Below are 12,945 nucleotides of genomic sequence, written 5' to 3' on the forward strand. Positions count from 1 at the left end.
AGGGGAGGATCCAGAGGCAGGAAAAGGCAGATGTTTAGGTGATTTGGAGTGGAGCAAGAGTGGGAAAACTGAGGGGTAAAGAGATAAAAATGGCCAGTTGTGTAAATACAGTGTATTTCAGTATTTCTGTGTCTCACTACCTCTATTATTTTTTTGTTCACGTTTAAATTCTTTTCGCCGCTGAATTATTTTGAAGACGCAATTTGGCAACCAGTAATTTATTATAATGTAGTTTGGATTGAGAAAATTAGTAAGTATCTAACTAGCTTCTTCTAATATGCTTCAGCAATATTTAGAAGGAAAAGTCTGTTAAAGCTACAAAGAATACTAATAAAGTAGTTATACAGCTTTCCTTCTGAAAAGTTATTTTACTTTATTTTGTCTTGCAAATTTTGTATTTAAAAGTGTTTACTTAATTTTCCCCTTTTGAAGCAAGTGTCAAATATTAATTCCAAGAACAGAGACACAACTTTTATATTCACACAGTATCTAAATATTTACCTCAGATATTTTTTGTGAAGTGGTCCTAGAATTAAAACATTTATAACACTGCATTGCCATCACTGTTTTCAAGAATTCTTGAACAACAGGTAGTCTGAATAGGGGAGAACAAAATATCATCTTCAGAAAGGAAAAATCAGCAGTCAACATCATTTCAACATCAAGAACAATACTCTAATAAATTATTAAATTGACACTTTTAACGCACCTGGAGGTTCAGTGTAAAAGAAACAGGCAGGAAAGATTTTTTTTGCAAAAAAAAAGTTTTATAAACTGCTGTGTTTTCTTTCTTTAACAGGTTACCTGGCTCATAGCAAAAAAAGCAGCAGAAGAGATGTGTATTAACTTATGGGAATCTTTGGGCACTATCTTACTTGACATTCTTATTAACAGGGTACAGAAACATTCTCATACTCCTAGACTTATTTATATTTTGTTTTCAAATATAAAGGATATATAATATAGTATTCTGCTAGGGTCTGGCCAAAATCTGATCCAATGCAAAATTTTCATTTATGACTTGGTTGATGGAATGGAGAGCACACTCGAAAAACTGCCACGGAAAAGGGGTACAAGGGAGCTGAAGGATTAGAATTCAAAATGAATTTGATAAATGGGAGAAGTGGTCTGTAATCAATAATATGAAACTCAATAAATACAATGACCAAGTACTATATTGAGGCTAGAAGAAAATTAAATGCAAAAACACAAAAATACAAATACAAAATTGAGAATACTAACAGCTCTGTAGAGAGAAACCCGGCTGTTACAATAAACTACATATTTAATAGAATCAATGATACCACACTGATGGAAAAACAGAAAAACTCATCCTGGGACATTCTAATAGATGTCATAGGTAAGGAAGGATTAGTAATTGTTTTTCTTAACTCACCTTTCAGAAGCCTCTGTTTGGGGTAGTCTAATACAATAGTACATAAAGAAGAGTACTTTAAAAATAGTTTTAAATATGGAAAATGATTGAAAAGGGGAGAGGTAATATTTGCTCTAAAAAATAAAGACTGATGGCAGGTGTGGAGGTGATATCTCAACCTTCCAATACATAGAAAATTCTGAAAAGCAGGGATTCCTCTTCATGATTGTGCTTCATGACACTGAAGGCATGACAGAACTTTGCTGGCTTTAATTGCAGCTGGAAAGGTTTGGGATAAAACAGGAAAAATTCTGAATCTAAGGATAGCTACAGACAGAAATAGGTCACCAAAAAGCTGAGGTATAATCTCCACCATACTACTTTCTAAGAAGAGGTTAGAAAAATACTCCTCAGAGTGTCTCCATTCCTTTGAGGAAGAGGCAAACAGTGGATCCTGCTGGATTTTCATTCTTGCTACTTTTGTTACAGTCTCAAAGAAACAGAAAGTTGTAACTTAAATTAGCTTTTTTTTTTTTTTTTTTAGTACTAAATATTTTCATGACAGTTTCTGACAGTGACTTGCCTTTCAGAAATTCATGCCCTAGTGGTCTGCTAGTTTTAAACAGTAACATCTACAGAGATTAGATCTCTTGCTGACTTTGATCCATTCTCTCAAGACAGCTTGATGCATCCCTTGATGCCTGCAGGTCTTTGAATCTAAATATTTATCTTCTTTTGGATTTATTTCTGACCACTTGAGTTTTACATTTCCTCACAGAACCTCTCTGACACATTTATCAGCTACAGAATGCAGATGACACTGTTTTTGACGCTTCCCCCTGGCATCATGGGGGCTGCTTTTAACTCTTTATAGGCATATTTATTACTCAAATAAACTATCTAATGCAGTATGTTTGTTCTTTTAATCATTATACTATAGTGTAGCTAAATATTTACCAGGTTGATTTTAAGGATCTTATTTTCTAAAATACTTTGCCTTTGATTTAATGGTCTTATGCCTGTGGACACTCATTCTACAGTTAAGATTACTACACTAATCTTCACTATCTTGCAGCTACTGTGACAGAGAGAGTCAGCTATAATTACTTCTTAAATCAGATCTCATTTGTTACTTAGGACTAAATCTCTTGCGCACCAGCAAAGCCACCTACTGCTTAAAGCAGTCCTTTGCGGTAACAAGAATTTGCTACTCTTAGCTATATCCTTCAGTGGTATTTGAGTCATTAATCCTGGGTACTTGAAATTATCTATTACTACAACTTTACTTCTATACGGACCCTTGTTAGTGCACTTCTTTTGCAAGGGTTATTCTTTCACAATAAAATGCACTGAGACTTGGAGCTCAGTAAAAATTGAATCTATGGCTCATGTTCTTGGTTCCCTCTCCTCAGAAATTTAATGCAAGTAAAACTGTATCCTATTGAAGAGTCAAGGCTAGAAAATATATTTGAGACTATGGAATGTGCTTGTTTCATCTGTTTTCTTTTCTATTAGAGTTCAAGGAGGAAAAAATCTCCCTCCCATTCCCCCCTCCATCTACTGTACCTGAAGACTTGAATTTCCAGGTACATTCATTGATTTTCTCAAACAAGAACCAACAATGTAATTGACATGTCCCTCATGCAGCTTTCATCTACATTTATTAATACAAGGCCTGTGCAAAGCTGGGTCACTGGTGCCATGTACAAAATTTGGATTACGAATTGCAAATAACACAGAACATAGGGTGTCCTGCTTATGCCTATACATATAACAGGCATGTTACCTGGTATCCTGGTTGAACTTCATCCCACTTTCCCACCCTCTGGTACTTTGTAAACTGCCAACCTGGTTTCACTGCAAGGAATAGGTGAGAGAAGTCATGAATCCACGAGTTGGACTCAATGATCCTGATGGGTCCGTTCTAACTCAGGATAGACTTGATTCTGTCTTTGAACTGTTTCAATTGACCAACTTTAAACAACTAATATAAAATACCCTGGACCTATCACCACACCTGCCATCACAGTGTCTCCATTTTTGGAAGATGAACCGAGCAAAAAGCATGTATGTGGGCAGAGCAGCAGTGCTTTCAGTGGCAGCACAGATGCAGGCAGACTTCCTGAGCAACAAGAGTTTCCTGCACACAATGGGCCACATAAAATGAGACTACAAAGTTGGTTACATTAGACATGACTTTCTGTGTAATCATATATTGGCAATGATGGCAAAGACAGGATCCATTAGAGCATCACATCTGGCTCCATGAGAAGAGTTCTGCAAATGCAGGTGGGGCAGCTCAGCACAAAAAGAGAGTTCTGGAATGAGAAATACAATATTAATGATAAGAAGTTCAGCCCTCTTTTTGGTGAGAAGACTAGTGTGTAAGCATGTTGTTGAGCAAGTAGAGGAAATAATTAGTCATGCAGAGACCCAAAGCACAGTTCCCCTATCTCAGCGCCCTGGCAGCATTTTGGGACTGGAAAATCAACAGCAAGTGAGGTTATTTAGGAAATTTAAACAACCATTTTAATAGGAAGTGGTAGTAGACTAGGATACATCCTCAGCTGCACTGATGGGGAAAAAGTACTCTCTGCTATCCTGGCTTCTGCTGAGATAGAGTAATTTTTTTTTTCCTAGTAGCTGGTACTGTGGGGTATGAGAACAATGTTGATAACACACTGATATTTTAGGTGCTGCTGAGAAATAATTACTCTAAATGAAGGACTTTCAAGTTTCCTGAGCTTTGCTAGTGAACAGGTACACAAGAAGCAAGAAAGGAGCACAGCCAGGACAACTGACCCAAACTAGACAAAGGGATATTCCATACCACAGGATACCATCCCCAGTACATAAATGGATGGAGTTGACAGGAGGAGACAATTGCTGCTCAGGCTTGGACTGAATGTTGGTAAACAGGTGGTGAGCAATTGTATTGTGCTTCATTTGTCTTTCTTGGGTTTTATTTTCATTTCTCTCTCTTTGTTGCCAATCTTTTCATTATTACTATTATTATGGATATTCTCAGTTCAGTCAGAGAGAAAAGGAGAGAGATTTCTACCAGGCTAAGCCTGGGAAAAAGTCTGAGAGGAATGTAAACTATTTATTATCTCTCTTTCTGTTCATATTGTTTATAGATATGTTCTACCACTGTGTGCTATTCATAGTGCACCAAAGGTGTGAAAGGCTTTCACTTTGAGACCAATCATATTTCACTTTAGCCATCCTGGTTATAAAAGAGGAACACTAGTTGCTAATAAAGTTCATTCTTTGCCTTCTGACGATGGAGTCATTTCATTCCCGTCCCTGCCTCAACAACGACATATTATTATTATTATTATTATATTTTATGTTTGATGTCTAGTGTTTCATGTTTTATTTTAATTATTAAACTGTTCTTATATAAACCCAGAAGTTTCTCCTCCCCATTCCACCCACGCCAGGGGGCAGTGAGCCAGTAGCTGAGTGTTACTTACTTGCTGGTTGGGTTTAAACCACCACATCCACCAGTTCAGATCTCCAAGCTCTAGATCAAAAGGAAGGAGTCACTGTGTCGCAAGCTTTTGTAACAACCATGGAAGATAACACTAGGGTTAGGTGATACACGGAGGTGCCTTGTATCCTGGTGTCCCACAGCTCTCTCCTGGCCTTGCTGACACAAGAAGACTAGGATCCCTCAAGCTCCCAGCACGCTGAGATCAACAGACTGACCCACTAGGGCCACTGGGGACCGTGCCTGCACCCTGGCAGTCAAGCTCATGAGCTCATCCATTGGCAATCTTCACTAAGACCTTTTTTTAAGTTACTGATTAATTACTTTCAAGTGGTCACTGGCTACGTGTACTTGTCTACCTCAAAGAAAAGTCCTTGATTTTCTGTCAGACTTTATTCTACTCATAGCTGTCCTACATTTTTTGTTACATATTTAAGAGTATCTATCTCCTCATCAGAAGGAATTGTTTCTCAAGGCTTTTCCTTCCCTACTTAATCTAGGACTGATGATGGTAGGATATGTCACACACTTAGCCAACAGGGACTCTCTGGCTTTGGAGAAAGGAGAAGGCAAGATGTCTGCAGAGGCTTACACCGGACAGAAGCTTGGGACAGGAGAAGAGAAGCCAAAAATACTTCATAGCAATGACAAGTAGAACGAAGTAATTCCCTGAGTTCAAATATACTTCAGGCAAGGCTTGGTTTTATTTTTTGAACTTGCAATAGATTGAGCATAGAAAAGAATACAGAAGACAATTATCAGTCCCTTAAGGTATGCAGATCATCTCTGTGCTGGATGACATGAATCTGGGTGTTGGAAAAACACATTTTTGACCTAGTAGGGGAAGCTCCTCAGTGAATGTCCTGAAGTCAATTTCCACACTATGTCGTTGGATATGCTGAAGTCCTGGATTGCAGCTGTCACCTGTTACTGTGACAAGAAACAAAGTCTGATATCTTTGGTAATGTCAGGCAGATTTCACTTTCCCTTCCTAAGCTAAATGCTCACTTTCCCAATGTCTGATACAATGTCATCCAATAGTCAGAGCTGATACAGTAGCAGGGTGCAGAGTGCACGGGCGTGTCTAGAGCCACATAAATCTTGTTCAGAGTAAGTGATTGATTCAGTGCCTGAGACATACCTGCTTTCTCATAGTAACTGCATCACAGTAATGACATGAGAAAATGCTAGGAGAACATCAGGTGAGTGAGAAGCAGGTACAATTGAATGCCGTACAAGGAAGGGGAGCTTTGTGTTTCAGGCCTGGAGAAGTTAGGGCCATGGCAATCAGAACTGAACCATTCATTTTAACCACTTGTCTTCCTGAAGGCAGGATTCTTAATCCAGTCCTGTGCTGTCTGAGGTCCCCCAGGCTGATGCATTTGCAAAGAGAGGATGCTACAAAAGAAATCATTGCTCAAGTTCCTTGATGTTGTCAATAGATATTTTCCACAGCATCCAAGTAGGTCAAATACCTCTTGCTTGGTTCACTTGGGATCACATGGAACAATGCTGAAGGGGCTTGTTTGCCAAGCACACGATTTCCACTGTGGCTCTGGTCCAGGCTCTGTCTGATGAGTAACGCTATGCCATCACCAAATTCTTCAAAGTTGCTGTTGATGGAGTTGAGAGAGTTTACAACAAAACCACCAGAAGTATAAGAGTAAATATGCACCCAAACCTGCATATATTTCTTGGGAAACATTTGAGTTCCATGGCAAAGCAGCACCAAGAGCACAAAGGGAGCATGAAAGAACTGGCAAAAGAGCCTTTGGGCTGGCAAACTGGCTTCATTCAGAAATATGGTTATCTGATACTTGATCTTACACAATCCTGGCAGAAAAAAAATCACTCCTTCATATGTTTATATAAATATTCTCACCATCACCCCCAGCTTCAGTCAAACAGTGTGGTCTTATAGAAATTCAGCACCTTGTGTCTAAGGGCTGCAGCATTTTTAATTTAATACAAGCTATTCTACCACTGAACTTACAGTTTTGTGAAGCCACCATGTCATTACTGTCTCTGCTGTTTGCAGCTGCCGGCCTCTCGTCTCTCTCCGTCCAAATGCAACCTGTGTAAGTGCTGGCAGAGAGTAGAGAAGGGAACCAATGAAACTGGAGCACGCAGACAGCTGTCTTTCCCTCCCCCTTCACGCCCCCTCTTTTTTTTTTTTTTTTCCCTTTGTAAAGATATTTGATGTTGTTCTGTTCAGCATTACAAGCCCCACTGTGCTCTAGAGAGTCATGCCTAAATAGGTTCAAAAATATCAGTCAGTGTGTTAGGTGAAAAATCAATGAATGTTAAAGACAGCTTAAAGAGCAAGCCAGAAGTGATAAAGAAGAATTTGGGAGCTTAAAAAGGAGGAGAAAGGAAGAAAAAAAAAAAAAAAAAGAATGCAACATACACGTGGGGATTTGGGGTGAGAGAATATTTTTGAGGTGGAGAAATGGGTGGCTATTAGAACAAGGAAAGAAAATAGCAAAAAATAATGGGAAAAGCAAGACCCAGGGAATTCAATTCACACAGGAAAAAGTTGGAGAAAATAAAGAAAATGAAAATATTAGGAAAACAGAAACAAGACATAGAAGAAGTGACAAACAAGAGACAGAAAACTGCACATATGGATAGAGAGAAAGGATACTTAAAGTATCAAAAACAAGGAGCAAAGCTCTTTGTAGTTAAATTATATTCACAGTGTGAGAGACACAAAGCAATAGAGACTCAGCATTAAGTGGATTTTCTTCGTTTGGGCTGTTGTGCCAACTACAGCCACCCTCATGTGATACTATGCCTGAGCTACATCTTGCCAGGAACCTCATATTTCAGTGGGTCTCTGCTCACCCACACATTTCCATGTTGTGCTCTTTTCCTGGGTGACAACACACTTCTAAAGTTCTGAGCCTGAAAGAAAGGGGTAATAAAAGCCTTTTACTTATTTTTTTTCCTGTTTCTGATGTTTTACTTTCATAGATCCCCATTAGCAACTGGAACTCCTGTGCCAACAGACATTCATCCTCAGACCTTATCTTTCTTTCATATAACTCAACAGGTGACTGCTGCTGACTTCAATCAAAGCCCACAGAGAACAACCATGTCAGGGTGCCAAGGGAAGGTACTGGTTCATGTGGGAACAATGCTGAAAGGGGCAGACTCAGAAAGCTTAAGCTGGCAGAAAGAATTTGAGCAAGAGTGACATTTGGAAATTGGGAAAGAGTAGGTGGTATAGGAGTAACTATGGATGGTAAAAATAAAAAATGAAAATCATGGTGCCCCTACTGAAACCACCTACACCACCACCACCATATTTTATCTGTCACTTCAATCACTTGCTGAGTTGAGACAGATTTTACTCTTTGCACCCTAGAGCAAATTTTTCAAAAGCACTGTACCTATAGCCTCAGATGGAAATCCAGTAAAAGTTTAAAAGATTACATAGGACTTAAAACCTCAGTCTCTCACAAAAAAAAAAAAAAAAAAAAAAAAAAGAGGAGAGTGACCTTGATAGCACATTTGCCTGTTCTTCATACATCCCCCTCTTTCAGGAGGTGCCCTGTACTCTGCTTCCCAGAGCTGAGTGCACAGGAAAGCTCTGATGCTCTGAACAGCCTGACCATACACTCCCACACACTGTCCAGGGACTGGAGCTCTCATGGAGCTCAGCCCCAGGGCTAAGGCCTGTGAGCTGCAGGTTGTCCTGTCTCTGGCCCTGTGCTGGAGGTGGCCCAATCTCCTGCTCATCTGATGACCACTGGATCACCAGCAGGTCCTGTCACTACCTCAAACCTGCTGGGATGTGAAGGGTGGTGCCCTGACCAGGAGGGCATTGCCCTGACTTGGCAGTGGACTCTCTAAGGAGGAAGCCCTAGTCTTGCTGCTCTCTGGCACTGACTAGGAGGCACTTGGATTTGGCTGAGCTTTAAACTGTGAGCTACCACCACTTGCTTGTCTGAACACAAATAATTCAGCATTTGTCATGATCCCTTTCCAACTGTTGTTGCTGTGAAACAAAAGAAAACAATTGCCACGAAGATAGGGTAGGAATTCAAGCAGTTTTGGGGAATTTCTAGATGAAAGAAGGAAGCTTTAATTACGTCCTTTAAAAGCACAATAGTGGGATGTCCTTAGAATCCCAATTCACAACAACTGGGCTGGACAGTTTGGGGGAGCAAGAAGTGAAGATACACTTACACTGTAGAAAACAAAGAAACAATCTTAACTATGTTATGTGTGATACCTTTTTCGTGTACCTTTCTTTGGTACGTTGTTGGGAAATGGGCCAATTTCAGGAACGTAGTTTTTAATTTTCATTACTACAGAGGGTAAGCCTATAAAAAGTATGGAGCAATGCTCTGGGAATAAAACCACACCACAGTGACTGACACAAGAAAATTGTCTCTTTAGAAAATAGAAACCTTTAGAACTACAGAACTGTGATGGAGTTCAGAAAATTACTCTGTCTAACCCTGCATTGAGGTGGAATCAAATACTCCCAGAGCAGCCTGGTACATGCACATCCTACCTTCCCAAAAACTTCCTGTGAAGGAAGTTCTTTTAGCCCAACACTTGGTCTGTTCTTGGTGTCTCGCCACAACAATACAACATAACGGAGAAGAGATTCAGAGCATAGCTGTGTTATGTTCATAGTAGGGAACAAACATCATTCATTCACTGCTATGACAATTTAACACCTGAGTTGGATTTGATGGTCCTTGTGGGTCCCTCCAACCCAGACTATTCTGTCCCGTGATTTTCTTCTTGTGACCTGTGTTTTCTGTCTGTACAATGTCTGGAAACAGCCTGTATCATCCTTATGGCTTATGACTACCACTTGCTTACTGTACAATGGTATTTCTACATTTCCTCTCTTCCAAAGGGTTTGTTGGAGGTCTGGAGTAGGGATTGAGGGGAGGGTGGCCTCCTCCCTTTGAAGGATTAAACTGTTGAACAGCTAGTAAAGAACTGCTTTGGCACTTTCGTCTTTGACTTAGCACAGAATCATAGAATGGCCTGCATAGGGAGGGAACTTAAAGATCATCTAGTTCCAACCCTTCTACCATGTGAAATTCATTCCACTAGGCCAGGTTGCTCAGAACTCTATCCAGCCTAGCCTTGAACACTTTCAGGGATGGAGCATCCACAACTCCTCTGGGCAACCTGTTCCAGTGTCCCACCCCCTCCACAGTAAAAAATTTTTTCCTGGTATCTAATCTAAACCTACTCTCAGACTGAAGCCATACCCCCGTTGTCCTACAAATAGTTCTTGAAAATAGTCTCTCTCCATCTTTCTTGTAGGCTCCCTTTGGGTACTGGAAGGCTGCGAAAAGGTTAACCCTCAAGCCTCCTTTTATCCAGGCTGAAAAACCCCAAATCTCTCAGCTTTCCCTTGTAGGAGGTGCTCCGTGCCACTAATCATTATGGAGGCTGGTGATTTAGCACTTGACAAAGAACTTGGGCATATAGTATAAAAAATTTGAATGGACAAAATTTGCACAGGTGCACCTTTTTTTTTCCCCAAATCTGAGTAAGGCTAACAGGCTTTGCCATGGAGGCAGATCTATTGTAGATCTACCACAGCTGCCACGACCAGCTTCGGCTTGCCCAGCTAACGCTCCGAACCAGTCAGTCTGAGCGGGGCCGAAGCCGCAGGGAACAACGGCACAAGCATCGCGGGAAAACAGCAGCACCACGGTAATTCATCTGGTTTAAATCCAACAACAACCAGCTTAGTCCAGCACAGCGTACCGGGGACTGACTCCCTCTCCGTGAATCTGCAGCGAGGCTGAGCACCGACGCCTCAGGGCTGACCCGCCCCGAACCGCGCCGGAGGCACCTGCCGGCACCGCCGCCACGCATGCGCGCTCTTCGCCACCCCAGCCCAGAACTACATATCCCGGCGTGCCGCGTGAGCCCACTGCTGCGGCCGAGCCAATGGCGAGGGAGGAAGCAGTTCCCGCCTCCACGCAGCAGGTGGGGACGCAATCCCCGAGCCACCCTTCCCCCGCCCGCAGGCGGAGGGCTGGCGCGGGAGGCTGTTACAAAGGAGCACAGAGGCGGCAGAGCGAACAGGCCCTGGCTGCCGCGCGGAAGCCGCAGGGGCGTCTCCTCCCCGCTCCCTGCGCAGCCGGGCAAGCGGGCGCGGGGGCCGCGCCTCAGGGGAAGCGGCGGCTCGGGGGCTTCCCGCGCGCTGTCAGTTACGAGCGCGCGAGGCGGGCGGGCACCACCGGGTTGGCCGGTGGCCGCGCGCGGCCCCGCCCGCCCCCTCGCCGGATTCGCTGGCGACCGGGGCGCGCGCGCCGTCCATCATCGGCCCGAGCCGCGGCGGGACCCGGGGCTGAGGGCTCGGCCCGGCCCCGCCCCGCTCCGCCCGACGCTCCGCCCCCGCCCGCCCCTCCGCCCGGCGCTGTCAAGCGAGCGGCGCGAGCGCGGAAGCCCGGGGCGCCCGCACTCCCCCGCCCCCGCGGAGCGCGCGCGCCTCGGCGGCCACGCCCCCTCCCGCGCGGCGCGGACGGGCAGAGGACCGGGAGGAGGAGGAGGAGGAGGAGGAGGAGGAGGAGGCCGCCGCCGAGGGCCCTGGGCTGCGGCCCGCCTTCGGCCCGCCCCCTGTGCCTGCGGCGTGGGGAGCCGGGCTGAGGCGGAGCGGGGCGACCGAGGGGCCGGCGGCTGGGCTCGGTTTCCTGCTCAGTGGGCGTCGTTGGGGCCCCGGCGGGCCCCGCCCCCGCGCCGCCCACCCCGGGCTCCAGCTGTCACTCAAGGCGGCGGGCTGAGGCCGGCGGCAGCAGCGGGCGGAGAGAGAGGCAGCTACGCCACAGCCCAGCGGCGGCCATTCGTGGAAAAATAGGCCGTCCCGCTCCTCCCAGCTCCGGCTGCGACCGGCCTTCTCCCCGCTACCCCCACCCCACCCTCCGCCTCCTCCTCCTCCTTCTCCTCCCCCCTAGAGCGGCGCCTCAGCGGGGCATTAATGCGGGATGAGCGGTATGTAACCCCCTCCCTCTCTCCCTCCTGTGCACACCCCTCCCTCCCTCTGCTCCTCCCTCCACCCTTCATCCCCCCTCTATCCCGCCCTCCCGGGTTCCCCCTTTTCTTCCCTCTGTTCTCCCCCTTCTTACCCCGCTCTTCTCTTGCTGCCCCTCCGCCCATCCGTGCTGCTTCCTCTTATGCCCCCTTTCTTCTCCTCTCCTGCCTGCCCCTCCGGCTTGCCTCCTCCGTACCTCCCTCCTCCATTCCCCCTTTCTTCGCTAACCCTCCCTCCTCTGCACATCCTTCCCTCCTTCATTCCTCTTTTCCTCCCTCTTTCCCTCCCATGCACAACCCTCCTCCTGCCCCCTAAAGCATCGGCGGCCACTCAGTGGCCGTCGATGCTTTAGGGGGCAGGAGGAGGAGGAGGGTTGTGGGTGGTTTTTTCCTGCTGTCTCTGGGAGAGGAAACCAAACCTCCCCTTTCTGGGTGTTAACTCTCCAGCCCCCATGGGTTGGGTTTCAAACCACGTTTCTTAGGACTCGTTCTTTTGTAATAATGATTTGTACTGTTGTTTTTATGAAGAGGCAAAAGCGACAAGCTGGGAACCGAAAAGGATATGCTCATAGGTTTTGTTATTGTATAAATGAAGGTGAATAATTAACCTGTTACACTTGATATTTTTGCAGATCAAAAGAAGGAGGAAACTATGCCCACAGAGGGAGAGAAATCTCCCGAGGCAGAGAATAACAACAATAATAATAAAAAAGGGAAAACTGGAGGCTCACAGGTAAAGAACACACACCCGAATAGGGAAGTGTTAGCCCAAAGTATTAGCATTTAAAATGAAATGTTCAGCTAACAGCATTTCCTGCTCAGGGCATCTTTCTTTGGGTTGGATGAAACACAGTTGGTTGGGTGCAGTGTTTTTACTGCCTGGACATGTTTGTTTGGTTGCATTTTGCAGTGATCAGCTGCTTTCCCTGTAATAGAAACGTTTTAATTTTTTTTTCTTTATTTTGAGGGGGGAAAAAAGACTGAATTGATGATGCAGTTGAGGTCTTGGCTGTCACATAATCATTGATAATTAGAGACTTTTGAGAGCACTATGTTTAAAGAC

The 12,945-nt window shown here is 44.5% G+C and overlaps 1 protein-coding gene and 1 long non-coding RNA gene across 4 annotated transcripts in view; one reads left to right on the forward strand and one right to left on the reverse strand.

Moving 5' to 3' along the window:
- Positions 1 to 5,565: 5,565 nt before the first annotated feature.
- LOC128807142 (uncharacterized) lies at positions 5,566 to 8,251 on the reverse strand. Its single transcript, XR_008437061.1, has 4 exons — positions 7,713 to 8,251; positions 6,862 to 6,953; positions 6,344 to 6,481; positions 5,566 to 6,266 (listed from the first exon to the last, which is right to left on the reverse strand). It is a non-coding gene; the product is annotated as an uncharacterized LOC128807142 (long non-coding RNA).
- Positions 8,252 to 11,424: 3,173 nt separating this feature from the next.
- The window catches only part of SP4 (Sp4 transcription factor), a 32,654-nt gene continuing 31,133 nt past the window's right edge, over positions 11,425 to 12,945 (forward strand). For all 3 annotated transcript variants that reach the window (XR_008437058.1, XR_008437060.1, XM_053977259.1), the window contains exons 1-2: positions 11,425 to 11,843; positions 12,515 to 12,615. Coding sequence is in view for 1 of the 3 variants with exons in the window: in XM_053977259.1 (XP_053833234.1) it covers positions 11,837 to 11,843; positions 12,515 to 12,615 (108 nt within the window). In the remaining 2 variants the exon portion in view is untranslated. The remainder of the gene's footprint in view (positions 11,844 to 12,514; positions 12,616 to 12,945) is intronic.

This window comes from Vidua macroura, chromosome 1 (genome assembly GCF_024509145.1).
Source record: "Vidua macroura isolate BioBank_ID:100142 chromosome 1, ASM2450914v1, whole genome shotgun sequence".
NCBI lineage: Eukaryota > Metazoa > Chordata > Aves > Passeriformes > Viduidae > Vidua > Vidua macroura.